Here is a 15,472-nt window from a genome sequence, read left to right as displayed (position 1 = left end):
ACTATCTACATTTGGGGCTGATGTCACTTATTGGTGGTGTATTCCATTATATTATTCCAAGTACGACTTTTGAACACGCTCTTTCATTCATAGCTTTCAAAGTTATCCTTCGAAGATTGCTGTAGCATCATTTCGAATATAATTGTTTCAAGTCAAAACTTGTTGTTTGAGTATTCCCGCCACATTCAGACCGGAAAAACAAAACATAAGTTGTAAATGGGCCCAATGGAGGATAGCGATTGGTTGAGATGCCAACGAGAGTTTCATCCGATTGGCCGGGCAGCTGACGCAATGCGGTCTAACTGGTCTGCAGCTTGTTGGCGCTCTCATTGTCAAGATTCAACTGCAGAACTGCTGTAGAACCTCTTCAGTGTAAATAAAAAGGTCTATCTTTAGCCATTTTCAAGGTTACTGCGAATAGAAAACCAAGAGGCTCTGCCAGACGAAACTGTCAACATGCATGTGATCAAACGAGGTATTGTGGCTTGTTTAAACTTTTTATTTTGTAAATAGTGCGATGCATTAGGATGCGCAGGGTATTTCTTTTTAACTAAACAACGTCTTAAATGTATCGAAACTTTTTTAAAACGTTTTAAGACTGCGATTGCCTTCATTAGATGTGCACTGTAAAATGATGTGTGTTTTTGCACAAAGAAGCCTCACAGAGGCTTTGCTTATGAACAACAATGCAACATTGTATTGCACTTTCAAATGCACGTGTTAGCTTTTTTATTTCTTTTTAGTAAAATCATGGGACAAAGTGCAAGATTGTAAGGATAGTGCGCAATCTGTGATGGCGCGAAGTGGCGTTTGTCATTGTGGCGAGGTGGACAGGTGTTGTTACCGGACCCTTTATGAAGAATTAAGGATTTACATGCAATATTTGAGTTATTACAGAAATTAGACGAAAACCAACAGTTTATATTTTCCTCTTCTTCTAGACGACTAAAATTATTTCAGTAATTATTGTGTTTGTTAAGACACTGCTTCAGCTCATAATTACTACAATTTAAAATCAGTTTTTGATCGAATAGTGTTTTAAGTCATACTGTGCCTAAAAAGCTCATTGAAAAGTTTGATACACAAGTTTGTCATTAAGAGAGAGGCAAAAAAAAAAATAGTGAAGAGGTGTTCGTTATTTTTTGTGATATTAAGGTATTACGCACATTGCTATGATTACATGTAGCCACAGGACAACTTTAATTTACACCAGTACCTGTTTTGGGATTTTGTGCATTAATTATTTGAAAATTTAACGGGGTGGGGGCAGGAAGTGTCCTCCAATTCTTGAATGACTCATATGCTGTAAATTATCCACTGGTGAATGAACTTGCCTCATGTTTTGTTTTTTCCTCCCTAGATGGACGCCAAGAGGCAGTTAGCTTTGATAAAATCACATCTCGCATCCTGAAGCTTTGCTATGGCCTCAATTTGGATTTTGTAGACCCTGTAAGTTCAAGTTATTGACCTAAAAAGTACCATATGTTCGATTTGTTTTAACTCCTACTCCCTGCGTCTGCAGACTGGGATCACAATGAAGGTGATCCAGGGTTTGTACAACGGCGTGAGCACTGTGGAGCTGGATACTCTGGCCGCAGAGACCGCCGCTACCCTGACTACCAAACATCCCGACTACGCTATCCTGGCAGCACGGATTGCCGTGTCCAACCTGCACAAGGAAACCAAGAAAGTCTTCAGTGGTAAATTGCACAGGCATGGACAGAATGATGTGGTCGGGCCATAAAACAGGCAGCGATCGTGTTAACTTTTTTTTTTTTTTTTAGATGTGATGGAGGACCTGTATGCCTACATCAACCCAGTCAACAAGTGTCACCTCCCCATGATCTCGAAAGAGACACTTGACATTGTGCTGGAAAACAAAGCGGTAAGTTACTTTTGATAATAAACCAAGTCAGGCTTGTACATTGCATGACGAAATAGTTTGGAATTGGCATGCTCTTTCTCCCTATGCCTGAATTCTTCAATAAGCGAGGTTAAAGTGCCTGGGATTCCCTCCCAAAAATGTTAATTAAAAAATATATAATAAAAAAATCCAAATAGGTGAAGCCTCAGTTGCCGCATCACGAATGACGCAGCAATAAAGTTGCTGTTAAAATATTTTCAGAATCAATACAGTGAAAATTGTGTAAATATTAAATAATTAAGTATTACTTTTATGATTAAAAATTGGTAAATTCCAATTATAAAATAAGTTTAAAAAATACATAATTTATAAGAATAATGTCTTTTTTTAATGTAATACAAGAATTATGCACTCATTTTGGAGTGAATTATCCGATGGAACCAACATATAAAGAGGCAATTTTGTGTTTGGCATTGACATGATCCCGATGTTGGGCAATTCCTTTTCTTTATTCTTAGTTTATCACTATTGTCATGACATTGCAGTTTGTCCTTTAAAGATCTTATTTTACATGACATGTTTATATTCTTATTGAGGCTTTATCCTTCCAATTCTATGTGTAACTGGCGTCAAGACTGAGTTGTTGGTTGCCATGACAACAAACATTCCGAATAACATATTCAGAGGATTTAAGGAAAAAACAAATATGAAAGTTCACATAGAAATATGAAATACTTTTGCAAAACAACAAGCCTAAAATAAATTATATTTTTGTTGTCATGGCAACCAACAACTCAGTCTTGGCGCCAGTTACACTATGACTTCATTCTTTATCCTTGTATTTTCTATACTTTTTCAGAGTGACCCAAATACTTTGTGATTTTAAAAATTTTTTTTTTTTGTGGAGGGTGTGATGAAGACTTGATTTATTCTTTTTATTTTGCAGCGTCTCAACTCTGCCATCATTTACGACAGAGACTTTTCGTACAACTTCTTTGGTTTCAAGGTGATTTGACTGGTTCATCAAAAGAAATATTTCAAATCAAATTTTGGAGCCCATATCTAATTTTCCCTTTTTGTCTTAGACTCTTGAGCGATCATACTTGTTGAAAATAAATGGCAAAGGTGAGTACAGTGCCCCCCCCCAGTCACACTCAGGGTTATCTGATTTGTATTAACACAATTATGCTTGTGTAGTTGCCGAGAGACCCCAGCACATGCTAATGAGAGTGGCGGTGGGCATTCACAAAGGAGATATCGATGCCGCTATTGAGACTTACAACCTACTGTCAGAGAAATGGTTCACGCACGCCTCCCCAACTCTATTCAACGCTGGTACCAACAATCCACAACTGTCCAGGTAGGGACAACCGCGATCAAGGCAGCAGCCCAAATGACGCTAAGAGTGAACTGAATTGACGCTTTTTTTTTTTAAACAGCTGCTTCCTGCTAGCGATGAAGGATGACAGCATCAATGGTATTTATGACACACTGAAGCATTGCGCCCTCATCTCTAAATCAGCGGGAGGCATCGGCTTGGCCGTCAGCTGCATCAGAGCTACCGGGAGCTACATTGCTGGGGTGAGGCTTTGCTTCACAAGTATACAGTAAAAAAGCTTCAACAAATGCGTACAATGTCATTATCATCATTTTATAAAATGCATTTTCATTTCAGACAAACGGCACTTCGAATGGGCTGGTTCCGATGCTCCGTGTTTACAACAACACGGCGCGCTATGTTGACCAAGGAGGCAACAAGGTCAGGGCGGCCATCTTTGAAATTCACATCTGGTGAATCTCTGTAATAAAACCTTAATTAACTGTACTTTTGGTGTTTTAAGTAGCGTTCTTGCGCTCATGGACTTAAAGTGATGCAAAGTTGTCAGTAGTTTTGTTTTTAATCCACACATGCCTTTTGTAAAGCCAGGTTTTTGTGAAGGGGGGAAAATGTCATGCTTGCGTTCATTTTCAGGTTTCAGTTTACATTCCATTATTTTTCTTTGGTATTACTGGTACCCTTTAATGACCACATTAAAAACTCCCCCTACCCCCCCCCCCCCCCACACACACACCCCAACTATGGGAATCTTCTTTAGCTGCTCACTTAGAGTAAGTCTTATCAGATAAGCACACTGACTTAATACATTTTGACCTTTTTCCAAATTGTCAAACCTCAAAGTAGAACTTGAGAGATTAACTATTAATTGTTTAAAAAATAAAAAAATTCTTCCTTCATTTTGACAGAGACCCGGTGCATTCGCCATCTACTTAGAGCCGTGGCATTTCGATGTATTTGACTTTCTGGAGTTAAAGAAGAACACGGGTAAAGAGGAGCAGAGGGCCAGAGACCTTTTCTTTGCTATGTGGATCCCAGACCTCTTCATGAAACGTGTAGAAAGCAATCAGGTTCGTAAAGGTAACCAAATGATTATTCATTTGGTTGAAAGTGGTTCGTAACTTACTTCACTTCTGTCTTGCTCTTTTAGGACTGGTCTCTCATGTGCCCTTATGAGTGTCCCGGTTTGGACGAGTGTTGGGGAGAAGAATTTGAGAAGCTCTACACAAGGTCGCGGAAGAAATCAATTGATCAACAATTCATTCTGCGACATCAACATACTCACTCCTCAACTCCTGTCCGTTCCTAAGATATGAGAAGGAGGGCCGGGCTAAGCGTGTGGTGAAGGCTCAGCAGGTGTGGTACGCCATCATCGAGTCCCAGACTGAAACGGGCACGCCGTACATGCTGTACAAGGACGCCTGCAATGGGAAGAGCAACCAGCAGAACCTCGGCACCATCAAATCCAGCAATCTGTGCACAGAGATTGTCGAATACACCAGTAAAGATGAGGTATGGCGGGTATTATGGTGATTCTGTCACGATGCGTGGTGTTGGAGGACCCCAAAAAGCATGCAGGAGGAGCAAGTTGAACTTGACAAATTGTATTGAGAAAACTACAAATAGAACATAAACCGGAAGACATCAAGAATCCAAAGTAACAAACAAAAAACCCATGGCAGAAGCAAAAGACTAACAGGCACAGAATCACCAACAGAAAACGGTGACAGAAACAAACAATGATCCCACACCGAGTCGTCGTGCCAGGAGGCCTTTTAAACAAACTAATGACACAATGACCAACAGGTGTGCAGCTGCAGGTGGAGCCCTACAGTCCCACCTGTTGGTCACAAACAGAACTATGACGGCACAAATGACACAATGACCAACAGGTGTGCAGCTGCAGGTGGAGCCCTACAGTGCCACCTGTTGGTCACAAACAGAACTATGACGGCACAAATGACACAATGACCAACAGGTGTGCGGCTGCAGGTGGAGCCCTACAGTGCCACCTGTTGGTCACAAACAGAACGATGACGGCACAAATGACACAATGACCAACGGGTGTGCGGCTGCAGGCGCAGCCCTACAGTGCCATCTGTTGGTCACAAACAACCATGGCAGATTCATTGGAAAAAAGAGACAGCACAATTTCTTGTGAATCGTTTTGCCAAATGGTATGCCGTGATTCCCCCTCATGATGTGAAATATTTGTCTCAGCTCAAAAAAGGTTATGAAAGTACGATTTCCGAAGTTGACCTCGATGCCTGGAATCGCAAATTATAGGATGGATGCAATACACTCGCGTGACGTTGTTTTCCAACACAGGTTGCAGTGTGCAACTTGGCTTCCATTGCCCTCAACATGTACGTCACCTCCGAGAAGACCTATGACTTCAAAAGGCTTTCGTCTGTCACCAAAGTCATCGTGAAGAACCTCAACAAGATCATTGACGTCAACTACTACCCCGTGCCCGAGGTACCCCTGCCATTCTCATTCGGCCATGACGATGACGCTTGTGTGCGGCGCTCAACCCTCTTCTCCACTCTTAGGCTGAGCGCTCGAACAAACGTCATCGACCAATAGGAATTGGCGTTCAAGGCCTGGCCGACGCCTTCATCCTGATGCGTTACCCGTTTGAAAGCCGGGAAGCCCAGTTGCTCAACACCCAAATCTTCGAGACCATCTATTACGCCGCTTTGGAGGCCAGCTGCGAGCTAGCGGCTGAGTTCGGGCCTTACGAAACCTACGCCGGTTCACCCGTTAGTAAGGGGGTGAGCCGCTTTATGTCTTACATCCATCCGACGTCCGTGGATTTTTTTTTTTAGATGGACGCCGATCCTGACATTGGATGGACTAAAGTGCAGATTAATTGGTTGATTAATGTAAAAAAGAATTATGAAAAGTAACTTTTTTTTTTGTCGCTTAACACTTACAACAATATCAATATTTCACTAACTAAGTCATGCCCTCGTTACAAAATGGCCGATCCAAACCATCATGTTTTTATTTTTTGCTCCGCAGATACTTCAGTATGACATGTGGGGGCGAATCCCAACTGATTTGTGGGACTGGAGAGCTTTGAAGGAAAAAATATCCAAGTAAGTACTGCTGGTAATAACGCATGTTTTTTGTGACTCACCCCAGTCTCTGGGCTCACTCCGCTGCTCTTCCTTGCCCGCGTGTTCTGCAGGCACGGCGTTAGGAACAGTCTGCTTTTGGCGCCCATGCCCACGGCCTCCACTGCTCAGATCCTTGGTAACAATGAGTCTATCGAGGCCTACACCAGCAATATCTACACCCGCAGAGTGCTCTCAGGGGAGTTTCAGGTTAGGATGAAGTCACATAATTTCACATTTTTATTTTAAACCCGTCCTCCGATGTTCACTGAAAACCTCAAAGCAATAAACATGTTGGCACTGCCGGTTTGTTGTGACATTTGGCACCAAGAAACTGTTGAAATGAGTTGGCGGTGCTCTTAATTTAGACAAAATTTGTGTTTGCTGCCATCTTGTGGTATATCGGTGCCAAGAAATTCCGGCTACGTCCAAATTCGCAGGCCGCGTCCTTTGAAAGGCGCATTTTCGGCCGCATGACGTCGCTTCCGGTGCAACTGGGCCGCACGTAGTTTCCAAATTTTAGAAAGACAATTCGCAGGTCTCCTCCTCATGTAACCTCCCGAGACCGCATAAACCGCGGCAACTTTGAACTGGATTCATGTGAATTTTGAAACCACGTGCGGTTGAGTCACACCGGAAGTAATGTCATGTGGCCAAAAAAAAATAAGAAGAATGCGGCCTTCGGAGGGCGCAGCCTGTGAATTTGGACACAGCCTATGTTGAAGTAAGTTAAGGGGCTTCAGTTAAGTTAGTTCCAAATTAATTTTAGTATCTTACTGACCAATGCAAACCCCCGGTCGCTACGCTGTGCATTGTCTCTTCGGCAGATTGTCAATCCTCACCTGCTGAAGGACCTCACAGAGCGAGGACTTTGGAACGATGACATGAAGAACCAACTGATTGCTCAGAATGGCTCCATCCAGGTAGCGATCACATTTACGACAACCCAATGGAATTGAGACATCTCTTACCGATCCGGTAGTGAAATTTGGGCTTCACATATTTATTCTGAAACAGGCCATCGAGGAAATTCCAGATGATCTGAAGCAATTGTACAAAACCGTGTGGGAGATCTCTCAGAAAACCGTCCTGAAAATGGCAGCCGACCGCGGCGCCTACATTGACCAGAGCCAGTCGATGAACATCCACATTGCCGAGCCCAACTACGGCAAACTGAGCAGCATGCACTTCTACGGCTGGAAGTTGGTGAGTCATACTGAAGACAACACGTCCGCAAAACGAGCCCCCCCCCCCCCCCCCCCCCCCCCCCGACGCAACTTAACCATCTTGTTTTGGCGTGCAGGGCCTTAAAACGGGCATGTACTACCTGAGGACGAAGCCCGCAGCCAACCCCATCCAATTCACCCTCAACAAAGAGAAGCTCAAAGAAGCTCAGGCGACGAAGCGTTTGGGGGAGGAGCTCAAAGAACGCAACATGGCCACCCTGGTGTGTTCGCTAGCCAATAAAGACGAGTGTCTGATGTGTGGCTCCTAGGTGAATTACGACACGAGTGTGCAAAATTTCCATTTTTGCCATAACCGGTTTGTAAATACTATGTAGTTGCATTTTAGTTTTGTAATTCTATTTGGCCACGAGGCTGTGAAGTTATTTAATATTTGTAGGGATTATCAATTATATTGTACAGTGTATCGTATGGAACAATAGAATGCAATTTTTGTACACTTTGTGGTGTGTTTTTAGACAGTGTATCCCTCATAAATTAACTTTTTAAATGCACCAAATATCACAATTTTGACACTAATACAATCGCAGGAATGATTTCCAGAGACCTCATTAGGCACATCTGCACAATCTAATGATATCTGGATACATGACTGTTAAAATAAAAAAATCCTTTACAGGGATAATGCTACTCAGTTCTGATTGTTCGAGACACAATAATTCAGTGCCGATTTTAGCACATGCTCTGCAGTATGCGGTGGTAGAGCTAAATAGAAAACCTAGGAACGTGAAATATGCTTCAGTGCGACAACACATTGTATTTTATCTTACTGAAACCAGTAAACATTCAGGGGCTTGACAGGAATCATAGTTTGGATTGCATGCAGTAATTCATTGTCACTTATGTATGTTCTTAATATGTCTCTGCATGAGATTAATGCTGCTTGGTTGTTTTTTTTTCCACTGTGGAGTCTCCCACAACAGACACAAATACATGTGACATGAACGACATTGCAGTTGTGTGGTTGCTTGAGTTACCAGACAGGGAAATCGAGATCCAAACAACACCGGCATGTTTTCCACCGGTGGAGGTTGGATGCGAAGTGCCACAGCGACATGCTTCAGGTGATAAATTAACAAAGGCGACCTTGTGGGAGCAGAACGTGTGAAGCAAGCTGAGACCTGCACCGTTACCCTTTGGCATTACGGGTCCGCCTGCAGAACAAACATGTGTGTCCTTGTTAATGAAACGAAACAGTAGGCATTTTGTAAAACTCAATTTAATTGTCTTGGGAAATGTCAATAATAATACATGAGTTTTATGCAGCACTTTTCTAGAAACTCAAAAGCAAATAAGACATAGGAAACTCACACAGACAAAGGGGAGAACATGCAAACTCCACATAGGAAGGCGGGAGCCGGAATCAAACCCTGCACCTCTGCACTGTCAGGCGGACATGCTCACCAGGCGCACACCGTGCCGCCCAGGTTAATACAGAGAAGCAGACATACATGGAGTCAGTCAAAACTCCTTTGTAACTTGCAAGAATATTAACAGTTTGTCACAGGATAGAAATGAAATGAAATAATGATCATTTTTGTCTGTCTACATGTTTTGCTCCACCATTTGAGTTCAAATATCTGTTTATTACCTAAACATCTGTTTATGGACTGAAATGAAATGGATATGGACAAGTGCCAAATATCTTACTCAACGACTGTCTTGCCGCCGGTCTCATCAATGGATGCCTCCCCATCTTCGGAACCAAATCCTGTGTCCCCGGAGCTGCTGCTACCAGGTGGTGACGGTATTGTCGTCTGACTCAAAGGATTTTCACCGTCATCACATCCTTTGCGGTTATTCAGCTCAAACTGTCGCCCTTTCATCCATGTGGCCTCCACTTTCTTTTCTTCTCGCTCGATATCTTTAAACGGATTAACCATGTTCTCTGCGTCAGCCTCCTCGTTGATGACTTTTTGAACTCCTTTAGGGCTCTCAGAAAGTATCGCATTTTCTTCTTCTGGATTTAAATGTGGCCCCGCGGCGATCTCCTCCGGCTTTTCACTTATATTAGTGTCGAGCTGCTCTTTTTCCAGTTGAACTCTACCCTCCTCCATCTTCATTAAATCTCCGCGCGACACCGGCCCTGATCTCGCCTCTTCACACTGGCCCCAGTGATGCCCGTCTGACTCCTTCACATCTGATTTGGTCTTTTATTTCATCCTCCTCTTCCGCCTCGTGATGCACCGTTACATCACGGGACATAGTTTTCTCATCCGGCTGGCTGTTAAAGGCTCTGAAATTGTTTTTGGCGCCGATGATGTATTTGCCGAGGAAAGACGAGCCGCCCTTGGACGACGGATCACCCGCGGGGTGTCCCTCATCGAGCAAATGCTGGTGGACAACTTTCAGGTCATTGTGCATCCTCTGGATGGCTTTGCTCAGCTCAGTGACGCGATTACCAATATCTGATGGGGAAAGCATCACATGAAAGCATTTGGATGGGGATTCATTTTGTTGAGTTTCTCTTGGTAGCTCCCTTTAAAAAAATTATTTGAAGGGGAAATGTTTTCATTTGTATTTGGGATTTGAAATATATATATTTCAATGACACGAGTCCTGGAACATTTCTGACAGACCTTGGACAATGTTTATGCCCTCAACATACAGTAAATGAATGAGTACACCCCAAGGGATTTGGAGAATCTTGAGTTTCCGTCAGAATCAGTAAGAGAGAAAATACCTTCATATATGTGGGCCAGTGGTTGCAATTAAAATGTATACGAACAAAAATGTAAATATTCTGTCAAGTGCTGGTCATGTAGGAAACATCAAGTGCAGCAAAGCTAAATTTCAGATGGAAAAACACTCACATATTTAACAAGAGGTTGTGAAAAATCGGATTCTATTCAGTGATAAATGCATTTTAAAAAGCTTGTTTTTTTTTCATAGGGGGCGCATTCAATGATTAGCATTGTAAATAAGATCAAAACCTAAGCGTATGGCTGTCGAGCAGCGTGCACCGTAAGACTGAATGCTTTGTATTTCTTTGCTGTAACCAATGAGTGAGAAACAGTGGCCGGACTGTCAATGAATTCCGTGCGTTACCTTTCCTCTTGGTCTCTTCAAACTCCCTGCGAGCCGACTCGATGTAGCGCTGCACCAGAGCTCTGATCACCTGCTGGCGGTACGGAACCTGGCTTTCCTCTGAGCCCTTTTTTTTGTTGGACACCACAAATGCATCGTTCTAATTATGTGCGTAGCGCATATAAGGAAAAAAAAAATTACACGCTCATTTTTATTTGTTTTGTAATATGAAATCTTACCAAAGAAGCAATTGGTGGGTATTTCGCAGAATCGCAGTTTATGCAACAGCAGATACGCTGAAAGATGCCCCTGATAAAGGAGTTCAAATCAACAGATTAAAACAGGTGGAGGAAAAAAACGGTAGACTTCCTTTTAGGATGTTCTTTTGCTTACCTTAATGTGTAAAAGAAAGCTTTGGGTGATGGGATGATGTTGAACGGGACAGGGATGGTGAGTCCCTCTCTGAAGTAACTGAGATACAGCTTGGACCTGGCAAACTTCCACTCCACATCTGCATCGTCCTAAAATCGCACGCTAACGTGAGAGCGTTGCTACTTTTGGATCGAAATCCATCCAATCGCAATTCTTGAGCGTTTGTTCCCATTCGGGGTCCTCTAACCTCGATTTTCTGAAAGGAGTTGGTGATCATTGCAATAAGCATGTTGAGTAAGACGATGACAATGAGAAGCGTGAAGATGCCGTACAGAATCCGTCCAACAAATTCAGCCAGTACGAACTGCGGCATGTCCACGTAGTCCTGGTTGGCCACACCGAACATGGTCCAGAAAAGAAAGTGAAAGGTCTCATTAAACCTGCAACGAAAAACCCAAATGAAGATCAACGAGAAACAAATCTCAGGACAAGCAAATCTTTGTCTCAGTTCAAGTGCTCAATAGCACTGGGGAATAATTTACATTTTTATGCCGATTAAAATTAAATTGGCAATCTGATTACGAAATTGCCGTCAGTATTTTATTAGTATGACAATTTTTTTGTCACTGATTATCTCTCGTAAGACTTTGTAAGTTATTACAACTGGACTCATCTTCCAGCTACGTGAAAACTTGTTTGTGCAACGCCCCAGTAGGTTCAGTACTGTAAGTTGAGGGGTTTGTTGTTTTTAGTGTATGGCTCTACTTTACGAACGTCAAAAGGAGAGATGGAATCCTTTGAATACAGTTTGACTGACAAGAAAAAAAAAGCCCAACTCCTTCTTCCGCTACTAAAACGCTTCCTGCTCCCTTCAGCCAATCAGACGGTCTCAACATAAATATGTTTCAGAAATTGTCAAAGAGAATATAATTTAGGTAACTTTAACATCAAAGACAATACTATAATGTTCAAACGTGAAATGATAATAATTAACAATTTAAGAAAAACTTACAATACAGTATCAATACAGTATCTGCAAACGGCAAGCTAGCATTGTAGGAATTAAGAGGATGACTTCGTGCTGGCCTAAAAGTATTTATTTTAAAACTGCTGTCAGACCAAACTCAACAAAAATCTTTATTCCTACAGAAATTATTCAAACCCGGTGAAGCTGACACTCCTCACCTGCCAAGATGTGGAGAGATGACATAAGGGACGTAGACATTGTTGATACCGCATAGGAAGGCCGTTCCGATGATCATGAGTATGAACATGAATCTAAAAGCCGCAACAAAGACGACGCCGAAACTATGAAGACCGATCCGTTCGCGCAAAGGGCATCGCAAAGAGCGGGCGCCGTCACCTCATCATGTCATCGATCATCTTGCCGATGGATATCTGGAGCGTTCCGAGGGACTCGTGCGCCGGGAGAATGTAGGCCAGCCTGGTGAAGCTCATCATGCTCGTCACTGCGAACAGGACCTCCGCGATCAGCTGCGGGTCCTCCTGATGCCAGTCGTCACGCACTGCCGCACACAAAGAACCATATTTAGCGAGAGACACTTTTACCAGATGAGGCGACGACCCCGTTTGTTTTCCCAACCCGTCTGGTTGAAGTAGACGCATTCGGCCGAGCCATTACTGTCATGACAGAGGAAATGACCCTTGAGCATGATGAGCACGCGTAAGGCGAAGGAGGCCAAGTACATGCTGAGCACCATCATGTCCAAGCAGTTCCACCAATCCAGGAAGTAACTCCTCAGGCCCTCGATCCACACTTCCTTGCACTCATACCAAAAGAAACCTGAAGAGACAAAAACACCTCTTGGCTCAAGTACGACTTGAGAGCCGTTGACGTCGATGTGATCGTGCACCCACCGACCACCCAAACCATGTGGAAGGAGCTGTGCAGGATGTTCTGTTGCCGCGCCGCAAACTTCTCCCGATACAGCTCCATGGTGATCGATTCACCGAGTAAGGTGATGAGGAACCACAGGTAGGAGGCGGAGTGAAGAAGGAACTTGATGACAGGCGTCCTGAGTATCTTTCCCACCTGAGGCGGAGAGTCAACATTTGAAGGACCACGGCTGCCCCCAGACCCCCCCCCCCCCAAAAAAAGTTTTTGAACCGAAAGCTGACTTTTGCTGACCTTTGACTTCGGTGCAATCCAGTAGGCGAGGCAGAGGAAGGGCATTGTGAAAAAGATCCCAACAGAGACAAAGAGCTTCCAAGCAGTCCTGCTACCTCTCCAACCCGCCAGGTTGCCACACCAGATTGAAGACAGAACTTGTTGGCAGATGGGGTGGGCGACAAACTGCACAAATGCACCCACGCACACAACACGTCCGGCAAAATGATGATGAAGGCGCGCGAGACTGATATCAGAGTCTTCCCCGTCTCATCACGACGTCTTCCAGTCACCTGCTTCTGGTTGTAGTTGACGGCGAGGCGCAGTCTTGACAGGTTTGGGATGCCCTCCTCGAAGGCCTGCTCGTCCAAAGCCTCTTGGCTCTCGTCTCCGCAGCTGTTGAGAATGGTGGTCACCTCACTCTGGTTGCGACACATACCCAGCAACTCCACGGCAAACTCTTGACAAAGCTCCTCCAAGCCCAAATACTGAGGCTGCATGGGGAAAAGGAGCACAGATGTTGATCCAAGCGGGACTCGAGCCGGCCTCAGACCCACGAGGCAGATAGTCTAACCACTTGTCCATCATGCTACTAAGAGGCAAGAAACGCCATGGGGGGGGGACAAGCACTGACCTTGAACTCCGGCTCGTTACGAGAGAGTTTGCGGAGCTCTCTGCTGAGACTGAAAGCGCTGAGCATGGCGTCGTCAGAAGTGATGGAGAGGTAGGCGCGGCTGGCGATGCCGCGGTAGGTGTTGATGCGAGACAGGGAGAACTTGAGCAGGTCGTACTGACGCCCGTTGCGGCACTCCAGGCAGGCGCAGGATATCTTGTGCGGCCACGGGATGACGTGACCCTTTTGGGTGAGCATGGTGACGATGTCGTACAAATCTTTCTGGCACGCCAGGGTCAGCGGGGTCACGCCGGGGGCAAACTGCGAGTTGTCAATGGAGCGGTCGAAGATCGCTTGAGAGAAGGAGCGCACGTCCATTTTGTTTCCCTTCTCCTGATCCAGGCGGTCCAGCAGGAGCTTGACCACTCGCGGCTGGTTGGTGTCCACGGCGACGAGCAGGGCTTCGTGAATCTGACGGAAATCAAACTTGACCCCGTGGAGGAGCGCGTCCATGACGCAGTCACTTCCCAGGCGGATGGACAGGTTGAGGGCCTCCCTCCAAAGGCGATCTTCAGAGTCGTCCAGCTGGCGGACGATGCCATCGCCGGTTTTGAGCAGAGCGCAGACCAGCTCGATTTTCCCTTCCTGGATGGCGCCGATGAGCTCTGGCGGGAACTGCATTTTCTTGTTCATGATCTCGCGCCATTGATCTGGCTGAGACACAGTACAGGTACATTAGAACTGCTTTCAGTGGTTCACTTGTGGATTTTTACCATATGAATGGTGGATGGAATAAACCAAAATATCTAGCAAGCAATTATCTCGCAATACCGCTTGTACTCATTAGATGCAAGGGTGAACCCTGGAGTCTCAGCTGATCGGTCAGGAAGTGAGGGACACCCTGGCCTGGTTGCCAGACAGCCAAAAGGCATTAAGAGGTAATACTAAAGACCAGTGATCAACGTAAACTAATGTCTCCTTAACTTGGGGCGGGGAAAAATGTGAGGAAACCGCAGACCGTCCCTAAACAATGCAACATAGAAAAATATTTTTACACAAGTCTAAAAATACATAGGACTACTCACCGTGAGGTTTTGCATCCCTGATAAACACACATACACACAAACAGACAGGAACGAACTTGGGAGCGATTATCCTGTTCCACGCAATCCAAACAGATGGAAGGGACAAGCCAAGCAAGCACTTTGGCGTTCCGTGATCAAGTGAAGCTCTCTGTAAGGAACCTACACTTCCAACAGTTCCCCATGGGGATCCAGCCAATTAAAATGTAACCTGCTCCATGTGTTTCTGTGGCCTCCTGCATTGAAAACAGAGTCTGGGTATCAATTAAGGTGGTTGTTACTGTACAGGTGGCAGATGTCATCATTCCCGGAGGAACTGGAGGGAGCTCAAGGGAGTGCAAAAACAAGGAAGATGTATTTATAAAGATTGTTGACGTTCACATCTCTCTTGCTAATTTTGGTGGTTGCTTTGCTTAACATGATGTTGTCTTCTACAGTGATACATAGTCAATTCATGGTGTGAATCAGCCTGCTTCTAAGACTCCAGCATTATGTTAGCTTGCTTGCTGGCTACAGTATATTCGTGCTTGAAACAAACCGAATCTTTAGTCTATTATTCTACTCATTCAGCTGGGCTTCATGCGTTATACCAGTAGGGGGAGCTCTAGACTGCCTAAAACGAAAACCTGTATTGATGCTTCTTGCGTGTGAGTCAAGCAAGTTTTCATTTAGAGATACCAATTTCCG

The 15,472-nt window shown here is 44.4% G+C and overlaps 2 protein-coding genes and 2 long non-coding RNA genes across 4 annotated transcripts; 2 read left to right on the top strand and 2 right to left on the bottom strand.

Annotated features, from left to right (window-relative positions):
- Positions 1 to 315: 315 nt before the first annotated feature.
- On the top strand, positions 316 to 8,513 carry rrm1 (ribonucleotide reductase M1 polypeptide). Its single transcript, XM_052046984.1, has 19 exons — positions 316 to 475; positions 1,361 to 1,449; positions 1,523 to 1,700; positions 1,785 to 1,885; positions 2,811 to 2,870; positions 2,950 to 2,989; positions 3,062 to 3,224; positions 3,304 to 3,445; positions 3,540 to 3,623; positions 4,109 to 4,270; positions 4,351 to 4,430; positions 4,511 to 4,712; positions 5,529 to 5,678; positions 5,753 to 5,974; positions 6,225 to 6,301; positions 6,394 to 6,529; positions 7,147 to 7,242; positions 7,337 to 7,525; positions 7,623 to 8,513. The coding sequence occupies exons 1-19, from the start codon at positions 457 to 459 to the stop codon at positions 7,812 to 7,814; spliced, it is 2,382 nt and encodes a 793-aa protein (XP_051902944.1). The 5' UTR covers positions 316 to 456; the 3' UTR covers positions 7,815 to 8,513.
- On the bottom strand, positions 3,937 to 4,622 carry LOC127588339 (uncharacterized). Its single transcript, XR_007959050.1, has 2 exons — positions 4,486 to 4,622; positions 3,937 to 4,421 (listed from the first exon to the last, which is right to left on the bottom strand). It is a non-coding gene; the product is annotated as an uncharacterized LOC127588339 (long non-coding RNA).
- LOC127588341 (uncharacterized) lies at positions 4,813 to 5,395 on the top strand. Its single transcript, XR_007959052.1, has 3 exons — positions 4,813 to 5,020; positions 5,107 to 5,192; positions 5,279 to 5,395. It is a non-coding gene; the product is annotated as an uncharacterized LOC127588341 (long non-coding RNA).
- LOC127588296 (short transient receptor potential channel 2-like) lies at positions 8,503 to 15,341 on the bottom strand. The gene is given in 14 exon segments (XM_052046962.1): positions 8,503 to 9,707; positions 9,709 to 9,971; positions 10,612 to 10,717; positions 10,830 to 10,899; positions 10,984 to 11,111; positions 11,210 to 11,402; positions 12,148 to 12,240; positions 12,326 to 12,488; positions 12,566 to 12,766; positions 12,841 to 13,015; positions 13,112 to 13,276; positions 13,384 to 13,584; positions 13,725 to 14,417; positions 14,789 to 15,341. Coding segments are annotated over 14 exon segments (2,964 nt in total). The 5' UTR covers positions 14,804 to 15,341; the 3' UTR covers positions 8,503 to 9,209.
- Between the last annotated feature and the right edge of the window lie 131 nt (positions 15,342 to 15,472).

The sequence above is a fragment of the Hippocampus zosterae genome, chromosome 16 (genome assembly GCF_025434085.1).
Source record: "Hippocampus zosterae strain Florida chromosome 16, ASM2543408v3, whole genome shotgun sequence".
In the NCBI taxonomy this organism is placed as follows: domain Eukaryota; kingdom Metazoa; phylum Chordata; class Actinopteri; order Syngnathiformes; family Syngnathidae; genus Hippocampus; species Hippocampus zosterae.
This window is presented reverse-complemented; position numbering and strand designations above follow the sequence as displayed.

Excerpts from the sequence above, each read along its gene's own strand:
- rrm1 (XM_052046984.1), top strand. Across the intron at positions 4,431-4,510 it reads TTTGAGAAGCTCTACACAAG|ATATGAGAAGGAGGGCCGGG; the intron begins GTCGCGGAAGAA and ends TCCGTTCCTAAG. Across the intron at positions 6,302-6,393 it reads TTGAAGGAAAAAATATCCAA|GCACGGCGTTAGGAACAGTC; the intron begins GTAAGTACTGCT and ends CGTGTTCTGCAG.